Genomic DNA, 16291 nt, shown 5'->3' on the forward strand with positions numbered 1-16291 from the left:
GACTTCCATCTTTCAAAGGTTGACCTTCAGACAACTCTGCTTGAGACATTTCGTCACTGCTTTCAGGCCTAATGAGTTATTTTAGTCTGTTACTTAAATTTGTGAGCACATGCAGCATGGTCTCACAGAGCTTTCATCTTGCGATGATTGTTACCTTAATAGCTGTTACATGATAGAGGATTTTAAAATCTGTAACTTTCTTTTCCCAATGATAGTCTTGAGTTTCAGAATTTTCAATGTCTTGAGTTTAGCTAATAATTATTTTTGAAAAGAAAGTTCAGCATTTTTATCTATGCAGCTTATTTTGGAAGTCTTAATACCCATACTACTCTCAGCCTTCTACAGATAGGAGCCATGTAAACATACACTTTGGTCTTGTTTTAAAATGTTATTTTTATGCCGCATAGAAAATCATAATCAGCTATGGTATATAATTTAATAAATAATGCACCTTAAGGTAAAGGTATCCCCTGTGCAAGCACCTGGTCATGTCTGACCCTTGGGGTGATGCCCTCCAGCGTTTTCATGGCAGACTCAATACAGGGTGGCCTTGCCAGTGCCTTCCCCAGTCATTACTGTTTTACCCCCCAGCAGCAAGCTGGGTACTCATTTTACCGATCTCGGAAGGCTGAGTCAACCTTGAGCCGGCTGCTGGGATCGAACTCCCAACCTCATGAACAGACAGCTTCAGACAGCATTTCTGCTGCTTAACACTCTGCGCCACAAGAGGCTCTTTAGCCATGTGAAAATTAAGCAAGTATAGATCATTAGCATCCTTTTCCTTTTACAAAACTGTCTTTTTCTAAAATACATATCTTATGTAAAATAAATATCTTTTCTTAAAATACATATCCAAACATCCAACATAACAGATGATTGTATAAGGGATAGGCTGATTTAATTAATTTATTTATTTATAGTTAGATTTATATACCGCCGTTTGTCAAAACGTCTCACAGCGGTTCACAATAAAATATAAAATCACAGTAAAATCACATATATCACATAACCCCATAAGTACCCATTATTACAATAAAAAGATGGCATTCTACTCTCCCCGCTTGTTCAGAGAGGTCAGACGTTAGTTCTGTAAGAGAGAGAGAAGAGGAAAACTGGCCAATGGATTAAGGATCTTGGATGGAACCCGGGCTCTGCCCTGGCCTCAACCATACGCCTGGTGGAAGAGCTCTGTTTTACAGGCCCTGCAGAAAGATAGTAGTTCCAACAGGGCCCTTAGCTCCTCTGGGAGCTCATGGTCAAAAATAATAGAAGAATACTGTTCTGTCTCATTTGTTATAGATCAACAAATACATTGTGGTAGTCAATAAAACCACTAATTAAATTTGTAGAACAGTAAACACAATGAATTTCTAATTCAGCTGAATACATGCTATGTTTCCAGTTTTGCCTGAGTGCTATATATTTTAATCATTAGGTCCAGCAGATTCTTAAACAGTTTTTGCAATCCACAATAGGCTGTGTCAGGAGAGCTTGTGCTATAAAGTCAGTATGTGATTGTTCTGTTGAATAAGGGGAACTCTGTATAATCTTTCTGACAACACCAAGGAATATTTTCTAATCTTCATACTTATCCTCTGCAGGTCACAGTGCTGTAGACATTACAAAAGTGGCAAGAAGACACCGCATGTCTCCATTTCCACTAACATCTATGGACAAAGCCTTCATCACAGTATTGGAAATGACCCCAGTGCTTGGAACAGAAATAATCAATTATCGAGGTATATATAATCCTAGACTTCCCGAGAGGGAATATAAGCTAGAGTTTTGTTTGATTCCTTTGTTGTAATACATAATATTCAAAATAATCTATAGGAAACTTAACAAGATCTCTGTACAGTGGATCTATAATATTATTATTGAATATATTAGAATAATGAGGCTTCCCTAAGGCTCGCCTAGTGAGTTTGTGGCAGAGATTTAGTTTAGATCCAGGGGTTTCCCAGTTTATAGTTCAGAGCTGCCATGCTTCACACTTGAACTTCTAAATTAGGTTATTCCATAAAGAGGTTATACATCTGATGCTGCTACAAGCTGCCCAGCTGCCCTTGTCACTTCAATCATGTTTGCTAGTAAAGATGTTTTGGCCAATCTGGATGACCAAAGTATATGGAGGTCCATGAAGGGTGACATGCCAAGTGATGGTGGATGCAAGCGCCTCCCAGCATTTTCCTGTGCTTCCAGTGATTGGAAACCAGTTGTCTAGTCCCACGGCTGCGCCACATCCAAATAAGACTGCAAAGATCTTAGTCTAGTGAATGATGCTGTAAGCCCAGGATCTAGAGCTTGCACCACCTTGCCAGAACTTTAAAAAAGGAAGTTAGCAACTGATCCAGAAGTGGGACAAAAGTAGTCCTTCAAGACAAAAAACCTCCAATGACCTGTATGCAAGCAGAGGAGAGCCCCAGCCCTGCTATCTCCATAGCTGCCCCATTGCAAAAGAAGTGTGCCCCAAAGTCATTCAGGGCAGCCAGGGCAGCCCACAGTATGCCAGTGAACTGAAACTTGGTGAGAAAGATCCTATCCTCATGGATGAGGAGAGGGCCAGGGATCATCAACCTTAAAAGTAGATATTCCATGGTTATATGGACTGGACAAGGCTTATCCCGAGGTCGTACCTGGAGGCACACAGGGACCCCCCCCCCAATTCCTTCTGGTCAGCTTTGAACCACTGCAATATCATGTGCAGCTCCAGCCATTGTGTCAAAACATCGTGCCATTTAAGGATCTGACCTGAATGATCCTGGCACAAAGCTGAGACCAACTCGCTACTATAGAAAGTCCCACCAAAGGCTGGTTTGAAGGCAGCATGGATTTCAGTGGCTCACTTGGGGGGGAAAGTTGCAAGGACTGGGGGAAGTTGAGGGCCTTGCTATAGAAGGAGACTGCTGATAACTGAATGCCCATGGTCTTTGGGGCTGGACCCTTCTTCAGGAAAATGTGGTAACAGAGCACCGTAGCAAGGCTCATCTCTCTTTTTCTCTTCTGAGAAGGTGAAGAATGCTGACATGACCCAAGAGTAGGAATATTGAGTGGAGGGTGCAATGGAATTGAGTAGTCCCTGCATGATCACTTATTGTAAGGGTCAATGCCCAGATGCCAGGTAAGGGTCAATGCCCAGATCCTCTCCTCCTAAAAGGTATCAATGATGTAATTTATCTATGCTTCCAATATACTGGACTGAAAAAATATATATAAGCAGACAAGCAAACTAAAATGAAGCAGCAAACGAAACACATGACTGTTAAAAGTGTGAGGTGTGGTGGTAGACAACCCTGACAGTAGTCTAGCTGTTGCACCAAATGAGCACCTGCCTGTCCTGAAAGAAGTTTTACCAGACAGAAACAGTTGGGGGAAAAACAGATGGGGAAAATAACTGAAGGAAAATGAGGCCCCTCAGTATGCCAATCCCAGCCCAGTGAGAGGGTGTTCACACTAGTGGTCCACAAGGTACAGCCCAAACTCAATGCTGCCAGCGGTCTATATATGCACCTGCAGGAAACTGCCCAGGTCCAGGGGACGCTGCTAGAAGCTACCCCATTAAAATTTGAAAGGTAAATTAGTTCTGGAGGTCCCACTTTATACTACAGGAAGATCAGATGCGATGGTGGGGGGCAGAAACCCCAGCAGTAGGACTTATTAGGTGGGCAGAAAAGGCTTGTTCTAGTGGCACCTTCCTGCAGGAAAAGTTAAGGTGCCCAAGGAGCATCTGGACCTCCTTCAAAATGTGTTTTCTGCTAGAGAGGTTCTGAGTGATAAGGGTTTTCAAGACAGTTTATCATTCAGCAGTCACGAAGGGCTATGTAATAACTGGCCAGAAGTTGGCATCAGGTTGCAAGGTCCTTTACCGGTCTTCCCAGTAAACCAATGGTTCTCAACCTGGGGGTCAGGACCCCTTTGGGGGTCGAATGACCCTTTCACAGGGGTCGCGGCAGGGCGAGCAGCTTGGCGGGGGGCATTGCCACTCTTCTTGCAGGCGCCCACACTCGGCCACCAGCCACTCCAGCAGTGCCTCCAGAGCAGCAGTCTCTCGCCAGCCGCTCCAGGTGTCGGCACAGCTCTGCAGGACAAGAGGCAGAACTAAACTGAGAAACTCCGGAAAAAAAACCAATATATATAAATCATGAACAATGGATCTTCAGGCCATTGGTCAGTTTTGGTTTAATTTCTGTGAAAGAACACTTGCATAATGTTATGGTTGGGTGTAACCACAACATGAGGAAATGTATTAAAGGGTCGTGGCATTAGGAAGGTTGAGAACCACTGCAGTAAACAAAAGTCAAGGGAGATTACAAGATGTTCCGATCCAAGTTTCAAGAGTCCAGAAATCAGTCAGACACAGTAATTGAGTCCAAAAGGCAAGTCCTTGGGTAGAGGCATTGGCATGTGCTTTACAATTAAATGCCAGCTGCCCAGACTTAATCCTGCAACAATTCTTCATCATTTTCAGCAGGTAGCTGACATTTAGCCATAAGGCTAAATAGCCATAAGGCTAAATAGCCAATAGGAAAGAGTGATTTTGTGAAGGCAAAGGGGTGTCAGGTTACAGTAGATGAGCGATTGGGATGTGAGTGTCCTGAATAGTGCATGGGGTTGGACTAGATGACCCATAAGGTCCCTTCCAACTCTATTATTCTATGATTCTATGGATCAGAGCTGGGGGGTGGGGTGGAGGTCTGTACAAGCTTTTGGCTGTAAGTCTTAGTATGATTGCTCATCTTCCTCTTGTTTGTTGACTTCTGCTATATGTGGCCTGGCTATGCTGGCCTCTTCCTCCTCTGAGAAGTACTCAACTTTGCTGAGACCTGGCTGACCCATGATAGACTATAAGTGGAATCATGTAGGCTCCTCAAGTAAGTTAGCTGGGTGGCCAAGCCTTTGATCTTAGCCTAGTCCTAGAGCACTCCAAGTTCAGCTGTCAGGGCCTGGAAATCTGTCACATTAGCACAGACAGAATTTCTGGGAAGACTAGCAAACAGAAAGTCATCAAGTTAGTGCGTGACTTGAAGAGACTGGTTGCAGTCCTTGGATTCCCACTCCACCATGCTGAAGGTCTCAAAGTCTGTGTAGGCTACCAAAGACATGATCCATGGACATGATCTTGGGTACATATCACAGAATAACAGAGTTGGAAGGGACCTCCTGGGTCATCTAGTCCAACCCACTGCACAATGCAGGACACTTGGTATATTTATCCAAATTCTTAGATATTACTGGGTGTATTGAACAGAAATTATTTCTCCCCAACATCTCCTTCATTATAAGAGCCAGCTTGATGTAGTGGTTAGGAGCCCTTACATCTAATTTGGCAAGCCGGGTTTGATTCCCCGCTCCTCCTCCACATGCAGCCAGCTGGGTGACCTTGGGCTTGCCACAGCACTTTTGTAAGTAAGTGGGTAGGTTAGATATATAATTCAGTCATTGTCATATATACAGTATAACCTGCTTTATTCTTCATTTTCAGATTCCTGAACAATAAAATACATATGCTTAAAATGTTGCTGCATTGTAATAGTTGATGCTTTCCACAGAGTAAAGAAGTATTATCCCTCAGTAATATTTTTGATTTATCTGCCTGTACTTCATCAATTACATTTCAAAAGTCCTAAAATCTATTCAACTAGTAATGTGTCACTATTAAGGTACCTTTCTAAAGAAACAAATCCATACTATTGTTCTGCTCAGAATTCTGCAATAATATCTAGTACAAAATATTTTCTTTATGTGTTTTTAGCATATTTTAAATGACTTTTCAGATAATAGGTAAATGGGTATAATGCTGTCATGTTAATCCTGATGCAAATTGGAGAGTGATTAAACTACATATTCTGCCTCTTTATTTTACTGTGAATTTTTCAGTTCACTTCTATATTTATTTGACAGAACCCAAAAGTTAATGGAGAAGTGTTATTTATAGATGGACTTAGTGGAAATGTTGTGCAGTCAGTTTTAGTCATTTTACTTTGGATTTTCTAACAAGGAATTGTTTATTCTTTCTGTCTTTTCTACCTCTGTTAGATGGAATGGGTAGAGTACTTGCCCAAGATGTTTATGCAAAAGATAACTTACCACCCTTTCCAGCTTCAGTAAAAGATGGTTATGCCGTCAGAGGTAAGTGATTATGATTTTGCCCATTAAGTGGATTTTTGTAAATCCAGATTTATAGTGGATTTACTTATGTAGGCTTAGATCCACCAGATTATGTTTTACCTGCAGGTTGTGACTTTCTCACTTTCCCATGCACTTCATCCCCAAATGTCACCTGAAATTCTGATCTCAAGACAGCAAGAGGGGGAAAAGTCACTCTCTACAGGCAGAAATTCTTCTGCCCACAGAAATGATCTGACGCAGCCTTTTTCAACCTTTTGACCGTGGAATAATCCCTGATATATTCTTCAAGCTTCAAGTAACCCCACAAGTGATGCCAGTGGGCCACGCCTCTCTGCCACATCCCCGGAAGTGACAGGTTTAGAGTGTGCATAAAAAAGGCTTGTTAAATAAGAAATTAATTTCATTAATTAATCTCAGCTGTCATAAAGTTCACCATGCAAAGCAGCAATTATCTGTGTGATTTGGAGATCACTTGTAACTTTAGGAGATCTCCAGGCACCACCAGAAGGTTTGCAATCCTAGTATGATCTGAGAATATATTTTCCCAGGGCTGGAAAGAGCTGCCAGGACAAGGGGAAACTTTTTGTTATTTTGTCACTGTTAGTAAGGATGCCAGTTCCCCCATAAGTATGACCCTGCCATAAAACTTCAGGAAACCCAGACCATTGTAGTGAGAAAGTATTGGAAGATGAAAAATGATTGGTACCTACATTATTGTAGAAATTACCTCTTAGACATTCTGCACACTTTAGGGCCATCCACATTCTGGTGATGGATATACTGAGATTAAGAGAACATAGCAGCATTTTGCATCTGGCAAGTAAGCATCTCAGAAATATTGGTTTAGAACTAGTCTAAACTAACTGTAGAAAAGTGAGGAGAGAACAAATTGGCCAGCCGATTTTTACTGGTAGTAACCAAGTTGGGCAGATATCTTTGAAAAATTACATTGCATCTCATTGAATGTAGCTATCTCCATACAGGTTAGTGAGGCAAATACATGTTCTGATTTGAAAGCGATGCCTTAGTCTTCTGGAATTGTAATTCTTTATTTTTGTCTCTTAAAATATTTGTGACATTAAAACCTCCATGGGAGGGAGTGGTAGGGAAGACGCAACTTCTTCTGGCCCAGCCTCTGCCAGGCCATTCCATGTCATGTCCATACCTCTTGGGAAGGTCATGTCCAGACTAAGATTCCCAGAACTAAGATTCTGAAGCTCCTCAAAGCACCTCTAGCAGGGGACATTCAAGGTTTTCTTGCTCAGCAGTCCAACTTGCACCATCAGAGGGATTATATTAAATAACACTTTAGAAGTCTAGGTTTCAAAGCAGAAATAAATAATAGTGTTTTTCCACCAGACACATTTTGAAAGGCCATGGCATAAATGATCAATTAACTGGGGGGGATGCTCAGGATCTGTGGGGGAAAACAGTAAATGCTTTTAAAAAAATAAATTCATAAAGCCCAACTCTACATAAATAAACCTTGTAAAGAATGTTTGTACTACAAAATCTTTAAAAGAAATTGGGGAGAGGAGGCTAATGGAATTTGGGAGTATTTGCACCCTGTAACTAAAATCCAGTTATGATTACTATATTATGTTGTACCTAGTAGATATGTTCAAATTTGAATGCCAAAAAATCCACATTGTTTTATTTATTTTATTTTGGTGTCACCTTTTCTTCCAGTTAGGGTTCTGAAGGCAGCAACTTTTAAAGCCAAGCACTACAGTATTTGAGACAAACTGCGGCCCTCCAGATGTCCGTGGACTACAATTCCCATGAGTCCCTGCCAGCAAATGCTGGCAAAGGCTGGCAGGGGCTAATGGGAATTGTAGTCCATGGGTATCTGGAGGGCCGCAGTTTGACTACCCCTGTTTAAAGCATTAAAAATTAAGAATAAATTAGACATAATATAAACATAAAATATAAACATAAATAGTGGCAAAAAATACAATTATAATTACCTTGCTGCTGTATTATTTCACAGCTGCTGATGGACCTGGGGATCGTTTCATCATTGGGGAATCCCAAGCTGGTGAACAAGTGAGTGCAGTATATTTTTCTTTTCAGAGTTTAAATATCAGAGGATTTTCTTCATTTGGTATAAACGCAGTAGGTTGGATCTAAAGGTTCTCTTCTGCTGAGACAGTTCCTCTCTTAGCAGAAGTAAATATTAAAAAATGCAGTTAGGTCACTTCTAAACAAAGTGAAATTGCAGCAGTTACTTAAGAAGAATACCTTAAAAGGCAGAAGTTTAGATTGTAAACCTAATCAAGTGCTATATTATGGTGATAGGTCCTGTTACATCTCTGGTTATACACATTTCAAAGATCATGACACTTTTAATTATTCATTAGCTTTTTGGATGTATGTTTGTTTTCTGGATAAAATCCAGATCCTTATCCAGAAAACACGTATTATTAAATACTTCTTTCATATTTCAAGTACTACAATTAGTATTTTTCAGATGTAAAAGCCATCTATGGATGCAAAGTCTTGAATTAGTTTATGTAAGTGTATCTACACATATAAAGTATGAAAAGAATTTTATGTCTTGCATAGATACTACTGTAGCTTACCAAGGAAGGAAACAAATGCTTCTAATGTAAATAATATACTCTTTGCTGAAATTTCCTTCTTCTGTCATTCCCAAAATATTGTATTTGTTCATTAATTCCCTGGATTAAATTGTATCCCCTGTCAGGGCCCCCAGCAGAGTTTAGTGAGCCAGCCTCAGGATGCAAACACCAGCAATGCACATGGTGCCAGAAAGGTAAAGGCTGCTACTCCATTGAATGACTGGCCCTTTGTTTCTTCACTAACTTAGCTGGAATGCAGCCTTGAGCCACAAGTGGGATAAAAGGGGGTGAGTTGCTGCTGGAGATGTCAACAGGTCCTCACAGGAATCACTCTGATCCCATTAGAGGTGGAGCCTCTAAATGAACTGTCCCCAAGACAGGGCAGACCCTTTATAAAGCAGAGGGAAAGTGGCTGAGGAGAACATACTTACTCTTGCTCCTCTGGCTGATAGGAGCAGACGTAGGAGAGAGCTGCTTTCTCCATTTGAGACCTGCACGACAGTACCCCTGTTGGTTAGGATCTGCCAGATTAGGCAGATCTTTTACAACCTTTGATCTTTTTGCCTTTGAGGCGTGCCAAAAGGCAAGAGCTAAAGGGCTCTTGGCTTGTGGATCAAACCAGTGTTCCAGAGTTTGCAGAAGGGGTCTGGTTCTTCCCGCAAAGGATCGAAATGGCATAGCTGGTGATGAACCTGAGGCTGTGACATGCACTGTCTGTATTTTTGTATTTGTATTTTTACCTTGGGATAACTTTAAATGCACATGCCCCAAGTGCAAGTTAGTAGCACTCCTGGAGGAGAAGGTACAGAAGCTAGAGGAACACCTGCCCACACTTTATTCTATAAAGGAGGGTGAAGAGTTCTTAGGAAGAACTCATGGAGCACTTTTTGGAGGGCAATTGGGAGAGGTGGGAAAGATGTCTCAACAATTAGAGGAGAACCCAATACAAGAGGACAGTGGGTGGAAGAATGAAACTCCGCTCTGGTAATATGTCACTTGGAGTAGTGTTCCGTTTTGGGCACCACAACTGAGGAAAGACATAGAGAAATTGGAGTATGTCCAGAGGAGGGCTACAAAGATGCTGAGGGGATTGGAGACCAAGTCACATGGGGAAAGGTTGAGGGAGCTTGGTATGTTTAGCCAGGAGAGAAAATGACTAAGAGATGATATGATAACCATCTTCAAATACTTGAAGGGCTATGTCCTGCCCTGCTGGGCTGCACCTGCACAACCAGGTAGTTGTGCCATAGCAGAGTGCTTGCCCCAGAGTCCAGTCCAGTCCAGGAAGTCAGGAGCTGGGAGAGGCAGAGTTTATAGGAACACAGGGTGGAGAGCAAAGTCAAGCCAAGCTGTAGTCAAAACGAGAGAGAACACAACAAAGGCAAACACAAATCTGAATCAGGAACAGAGTTGCAAGCCAAAAGAGCTAAAGCAGGAACAGAGCTTCACTATGGCAAACCAGAACAAAGAGCCTTGCCTCAAGGCTCTACTGAAATAGCCAGAAGCCAGGTAGGGCAGCCTTCACTCAGAGAGCCTGCAGCTGGAGCTTATTCTCATCAGAGCAAGGAGATGTAGCTGGACCCCATTTACCCTGACAGTGAGCTGCCAAGTGTGCTGATTTTCTGACAGCTGTCAGGGTAGATCACCTCCTCCAACACTGTCGTTCGGGGCCAGGGGGTCAGGCCAGAACCTGTGGTTTGAAATTAATTCAAAAGAATTTTTGGCTAGACATCCAGAAGAAGTTCTTGACAGTTAGAGTGGAACTGGTTTCCTAGGAACATGATGAGTTCTCCTTCTTTGGAAGTTTTTAAACAGAGGCTAGATAATCATATGACAGAAATGTTGATTGTATGAACTTAGGCAGATTGTGAGGGGGTGGGCAGGAAGGGATGTGCCAGTATTTGTCTCTTGTGGCCTTTCCTTGCATACCCAGGGAATTGCTAATTGCCACTGTGGGATGGTAGGTGAATTTTTTCTAGGCCAGGCTGGATTCTGGAGACTTTTGGTGGAGGGATCATTTGGGCATGAAATTGGGGTCACTATGAGTGGACACTATGGGTGAGTTACTGCATTGTTTAGGGGGTTGGGTTAGATGACCCTGGAAGTCCTTTCCAACTGTATGATTCGAACCTCTAAGACAGTGGTTCTCAACCTTCCTAATGCCACAACCCTTTAATACAGTTCCTCTTGTTGTGGTGACCCCCAACTATAAAATTATGCAAGTGTCCTTTCACAGAACCAAAACTGACCAATGGCGTGAAGATCCATTCATGATTGTATATAAATTGGGTTTTTTTTTGGGGGGGAGAGTCTCAGTTCATTTCTGCCTCTTGTCCCACCATGCCGATCTCGCTCTTTTCCGCTGCTATAGACAAATGAACGCTCTATCTCAATCTACCCCGCAACACTGTTATGTGGATGAAATCGTAGAGGAGCAATGTCGGCCACTTTGGGACCCCTTGGAGAGAAAGGCGGGTACGAACCGAGGCTGGGCGCACAGCTGCAGGAGCTGTGCTACCGCCTGGAGCCCAAGGCCGCTGAGCTGTGCCACCACCTGGAGTGCCTGGCAGGAGACCGCCATGCTGGAGGTGCTGCTGCAGCGGCTGCTGGCTGAGCGGTTGCTGGCCAAGCACAGGCACCTGCAGGAGGAGCAGCAAGTGGCAGCGCCCGCCCCCCCCCCCAACACCAAGCTGCTCGCTCTGCTGCAACCCATGTGAAAAGGTCGTTCGACTTACAATGGGGTCCCAACCCCCAGGTTGAGAACCACTGCTCTAAGAGTTAACTATACTATATAGCCAAATGGCCTTGGATAACACATGATGATAGGACAGTCACTAAATTGGACATAGCATTTAACTGTTGAAAAGTCACTTGAGTGGTCTAATTCTGTTGTAACTGATAATATACCATCCACCTTTTCAGTGTTGCCACACAAGGCAAGTATTTAATTGGACAATATATTGGCTTCTGTATGTATGCTCAGTTAAGACATGATGCAAAACCATTGTTTATTTTAACTGTGGTTCCTGTATGAAACAAGAATTCATTCCCCTGGGTGATTGTTAAAATAATATCCTAGTTTCATAGTTTTCACCCATTCCCTCACCTCCTCACCTGCAAATACTCAGCCGAGTATCCTGATTAGCCTGCACAGTATAAAGACAAAATTGTGAAGGAAGCCAAAACGCAAAACCATAATTAAGACAAACTGTTATTTATTTGTTGTTGTTGTTATGTGCGAAGTCGTGTCCGACCCATCGCGACCCCATGGACAATGATCCTCCAGGCCTTCCTGTCCTCTACCATTCCCCGGAGTCCATTTAAGCTTGCACCTACTGCTTCAGGGACTCCATCCAGCCACCTCATTCTCTGTCGTCCCCTTCTTCTTTTGCCCTTGATCGCTCCCAGCATTAGGCTCTTCTCCAGGGAGTCCTTCCTTCTCATGAGGTGGCCAAAGTATTTGAGTTTCATCTTCAGGATCTGGCCTTCTAAAGAGCAGTCAGGGCTGATCTCCTCTAGGACTGACCGGTTTGTTCGCCTTGCAGTCCAAAGGACTCGCAAGTGTCTTCTCCAGCACCAGAGTCCAAAAGCCTCAATTCCTTGACGCTCGGCCTTCTTTATGGGCCAACTTTCGCAGCCATACATTGCAACTGGGAATACCATAGCCTTGACTAAACGCACTTTTGTTGGCAAGGTGATGTCTCTGCTTTTTAGGATGCTGTCTAGATTTGCCATAGCTTTCCTCCCCAGGAGCAAGCGTCTTTTAATTTCTTTGCTGCAGTCCCCATCTGCAGTGATCTTGGAGCCCAGGAAAATAAAATCTGTCACTATCTCCATTTCTTCCCCATGTATTTGCCAGGATATTATTTATTTATTTATTATTTACTGTTATTTATGAACCACCTTAAAGTCATGGTTTCATGTACTGGTGTACAGTAGAATGGCTTCTATTTGGACCAGCATGCTAACCATAGCAGGCTTAATAAATGGCTGTGTGTGATATAGGAATTGAACCAATTTTCCCTGGGGGTCAGCCTTAGTCACAGTGCTGGACAGGCAATCGCTATCCTATCACGAATACTGCATGGGACTAGTGCTAATTCCGGTGTGCTAAGAAAATAAGTTTCTGTATTTCAAAGGTTATTTTAACATGGTTGATTATTTCTGCAGCCTCATGAGGCTCTTAGATTTCCTCTTTCTTTTAAAAATTAGTTGATATTGAGTGATATTTTTCAGCCAACACAGACTGTGATGCCTGGTCAGGTAATGCGAGTTACAACTGGTGCTCCAATACCCTGTGGTGCTGACGCTGTGGTGCAAGTGGAAGACACAGAACTCATCAGGGAATCAGATGATGTGAGTAATAATAAAATGGTTTATTGTAGCATTTCTATTAGGGGACATTCTACGGTCCTAGCCATGTGGCTGCATACACTCCAGAAATACATATTTGAAACAAAGAACACTGTATGCTTGTTACAGTTTCTGTCACCTAAATTGATATAGTTAATTTTTCATTGGGTTGAAGGATATGGAGAGAATATTTGGAAAGAGATGTAGAGTTTATAAGAGAGCTGGAACTGTGTAATTGTAAATGCTGCTACTTTCCAACACTTACCTGAATTATGCAGATCTTGTTCCAGAGTGCTAAATAAAGATTTAGCTTAAGAGAACTGTTTCCTTCCTTCAAGACCTTGTAAAAATATCTTATTTTAAAATGTGTAAATATTTAAATACACGTTAAAATGTGTAAATATATTGAAATATAATTAATAAATCAGTGTACAATTTTAAATTGGTTACCAGCTATACTGTATCACAGGTGGAAGGAGGCACATATACACATGCCTATATACCTAATAAGAGTGGATGAGAGACTCGTTATTTTGGCCTTTTGATTTCGTTTTTGGCTTATTTATAACATTGGGAAATCAACAGTGCAGTTTCTTTGCATTCCACTCCTTTCAACAGCTTTTTGAAAGTCAGAATACACAATATGCTGTGTACAGATCAAACCATAACAGAATTTGAGATTTATTCATGCACAATGCAGATTAATAATAAAATTTCATTTATTTATTTATTACATTTATATACTGCCCTTCTCTGAGGCTCAGTGCAGTATATAATAGTAGCTATGTAATTTATGTTAATAGGTAAGAAGTTATGTTTATTGTTTCTTTAAATACAGGGCACTGAAGAACTTGAGGTGCGTATTCTGGTGCAGGCTCGACCAGGCCAAGATATCAGGTTAGTGAATCGCTTTCTGTCACACTTGCAGTGGTTTTTAAAATAAGAATAGCAGTCAGTTGAATGTGGTTTGCTGTTAATAGGTTTTGAAATTTCATCATCTTGTTCGAGAGTGGTCTATTAACTTGAATACATTTCAATTGTATTCCATTTTGTGTGCATTTTCAGACCTATAGGACATGACATTAAAAGAGGTGAATGTGTGTTGGCCAAAGGAACACACATGGGCCCATCAGAAATAGGTCTCCTAGCAACTGTTGGAGTAACAGAAGTTGAAGTTAATAAGTTTCCAGTGGTTGCAGTCATGTCCACGGGGAATGAGGTAATAAAGTATTGCTAACCAAACATTTACAAGTTTTGTAAAAGTATGGCAGTACTTATTTCTTTATTACATTTATATCCATCCTCTTTGCTGAGGAACGAAAGGCCATTTGCATTGGATATTTAAGCATTCTTACATCCAGGCCCTGACTAGGCAGTCTCAGCTATAGCAGAATTGTTGTAACATGTGCTTTGAGATCATGTCTTGTAAATTGTTGTAATTTGTCTACTGTTATCAATGTATATGGACTGTACCCAATATTACTGATACTTTTTTCCAAAAAATCCAAATTATTTTAATAGGGATAATTACAAATGTCGCTCTCTTCTGCTGGATTGCTCTTCAGATTGAAACTGTAAGGGAGCAATTCAGAAGGGTTCACACTTTTGGTTCTTGATCCCCCTCCTCCCTGTTCACATAAACCACAAGCTCAGGATTCTTCCATAGGTTCCATAGGTACACACAATTTGCAGGTTCTAGATAAAGCTCACCTGGATGTTGCAAAACAAATACACCCACACACAAATAGAAATCTCTTCCAAATTAAAATGTCTTTTATTAAAAAATTCAGCATGCAAGAAGCTAGTTTTAAAGGGGCCTTTTTTGTCTTCTGCTGTACCATAGAAACAAAATATAATAAAATTCTGTTGAAATTTTGCTTGTTGCATGATGAAATTCTTACGTATTTAATTTTTTAACAAAGAGCTGCTTTTGAAAATGCCTCTATTGTTTCATTGTCCTTGAAACTGTAGCACAGATCAGTGGTTTGGAAGCTGATGTTGACTAGGAAAAAATAAAATTCACCGTGCAGAGATTTTCTATGTATTTAAGTTCAAAGGTCAAAATGTAAAATAATAATTATTCCTGCTTGCTTCGATTTCAAAGGAGAACAGGCAAGTCAGTGATAAAAGACGCTCAGGAAAAGCTCCAGTACAGTGTTTGCATCACTGACAAAACTGCTTGTTAAGCCAAGGTTCAGGCTTCATCCTTTCCTCTGTATTCCCCCTTGTTTTTGGTTCCACTAGACAGCAACAAGGCCTTTGTTTCAAGAAAATACCAACTCATTATTTTACAATTCATTGAAAAGTAGCCCAAACCCAAGGGCCTCATTTTAATTTCTGTAAAATACTGCAGCCTAGGTTTTTGTAAAGCTTTAAGAGAGACAAATTGTGGCCAGCCACCAATGAGCAGCACACCTTTTTAACAGGGATTACAATCACACACACTTGTTATAGTCAAGTATATGATCTAAAATCGCTATGTAACAACAGAAATAATAATTATGATCCAAGATACTAACACTGACAGTGTTATCCTAGTCTAGACCCATTTCAGTGAGTTTAAAATAGGGCAACTGTGTATATGATTGAACTGTTATATCATATGTTCCTAAATGTTGACATTGTTTCAAAGAAGCTATTTTCTGGTTTGGCTAGTATAGCAAAGAAATCAATATAATACATGAAACTTCCTCCCTGATTAAATGAACCTCTAGAAATTAAGAATGACTAGCATTTTGTTTCCTAAATTCAGCTGAAATTTGAACACATACAGAACAGCTTTTATGTTTCATTAGCTGTAGTTGAATACTGAAGCATTTAATTTTGTGGTCGTATGTATAGCTACTGAATCCTGAGGATGACTTGTTACCAGGAAAGATTAGAGACAGTAATCGTTCAACTCTTCTAGCAACAATTCAAGAACATGGGTATCCAACCATCAACCTGGGAATTGTAGGAGATAAGTATGTACTACATTTTGTAACTTTAGCCTGCTAAAAGTTTATCATTTTTATGTATCTGATGTTTTTTTTTTACTTTTGTGCAAAAGATAATTGCCTATTTTTGGAAGGTACGGAAGTATATTCTTGGCAATTTGTGCTCCCTGTCTGGCCAGTCCACTATTTAGCAGCTTCAGCCTTTTATACACAGAAGTTCTTATCACTATAAATTCTCTCAGCTAACCTTTATGGTCACTAGTCTGTATCCACTAAAAAATTCTCCTGCCA

At 41.2% G+C, this 16291-nt stretch overlaps 1 protein-coding gene across 13 annotated transcripts in view; it reads left to right on the forward strand.

The window, feature by feature from the left end:
- Window positions 1–16291, forward strand: part of GPHN (gephyrin) — a 357972-nt gene that overhangs the window by 316802 nt on the left and 24879 nt on the right. For all 13 annotated transcript variants that reach the window (XM_077322479.1, XM_077322482.1, XM_077322474.1 and 10 more), the window contains 7 exons: window positions 1602–1739; window positions 6037–6129; window positions 8120–8175; window positions 12948–13067; window positions 13903–13961; window positions 14130–14283; window positions 15906–16027. In XM_077322479.1, coding sequence (XP_077178594.1) covers window positions 1602–1739; window positions 6037–6129; window positions 8120–8175; window positions 12948–13067; window positions 13903–13961; window positions 14130–14283; window positions 15906–16027 — 742 coding nt within the window. The remainder of the gene's footprint in view (window positions 1–1601; window positions 1740–6036; window positions 6130–8119; window positions 8176–12947; window positions 13068–13902; window positions 13962–14129; window positions 14284–15905; window positions 16028–16291) is intronic.

Source organism: Paroedura picta, chromosome 2 (assembly GCF_049243985.1).
Source record: "Paroedura picta isolate Pp20150507F chromosome 2, Ppicta_v3.0, whole genome shotgun sequence".
In the NCBI taxonomy this organism is placed as follows: Eukaryota; Metazoa; Chordata; class Lepidosauria; order Squamata; family Gekkonidae; genus Paroedura; species Paroedura picta.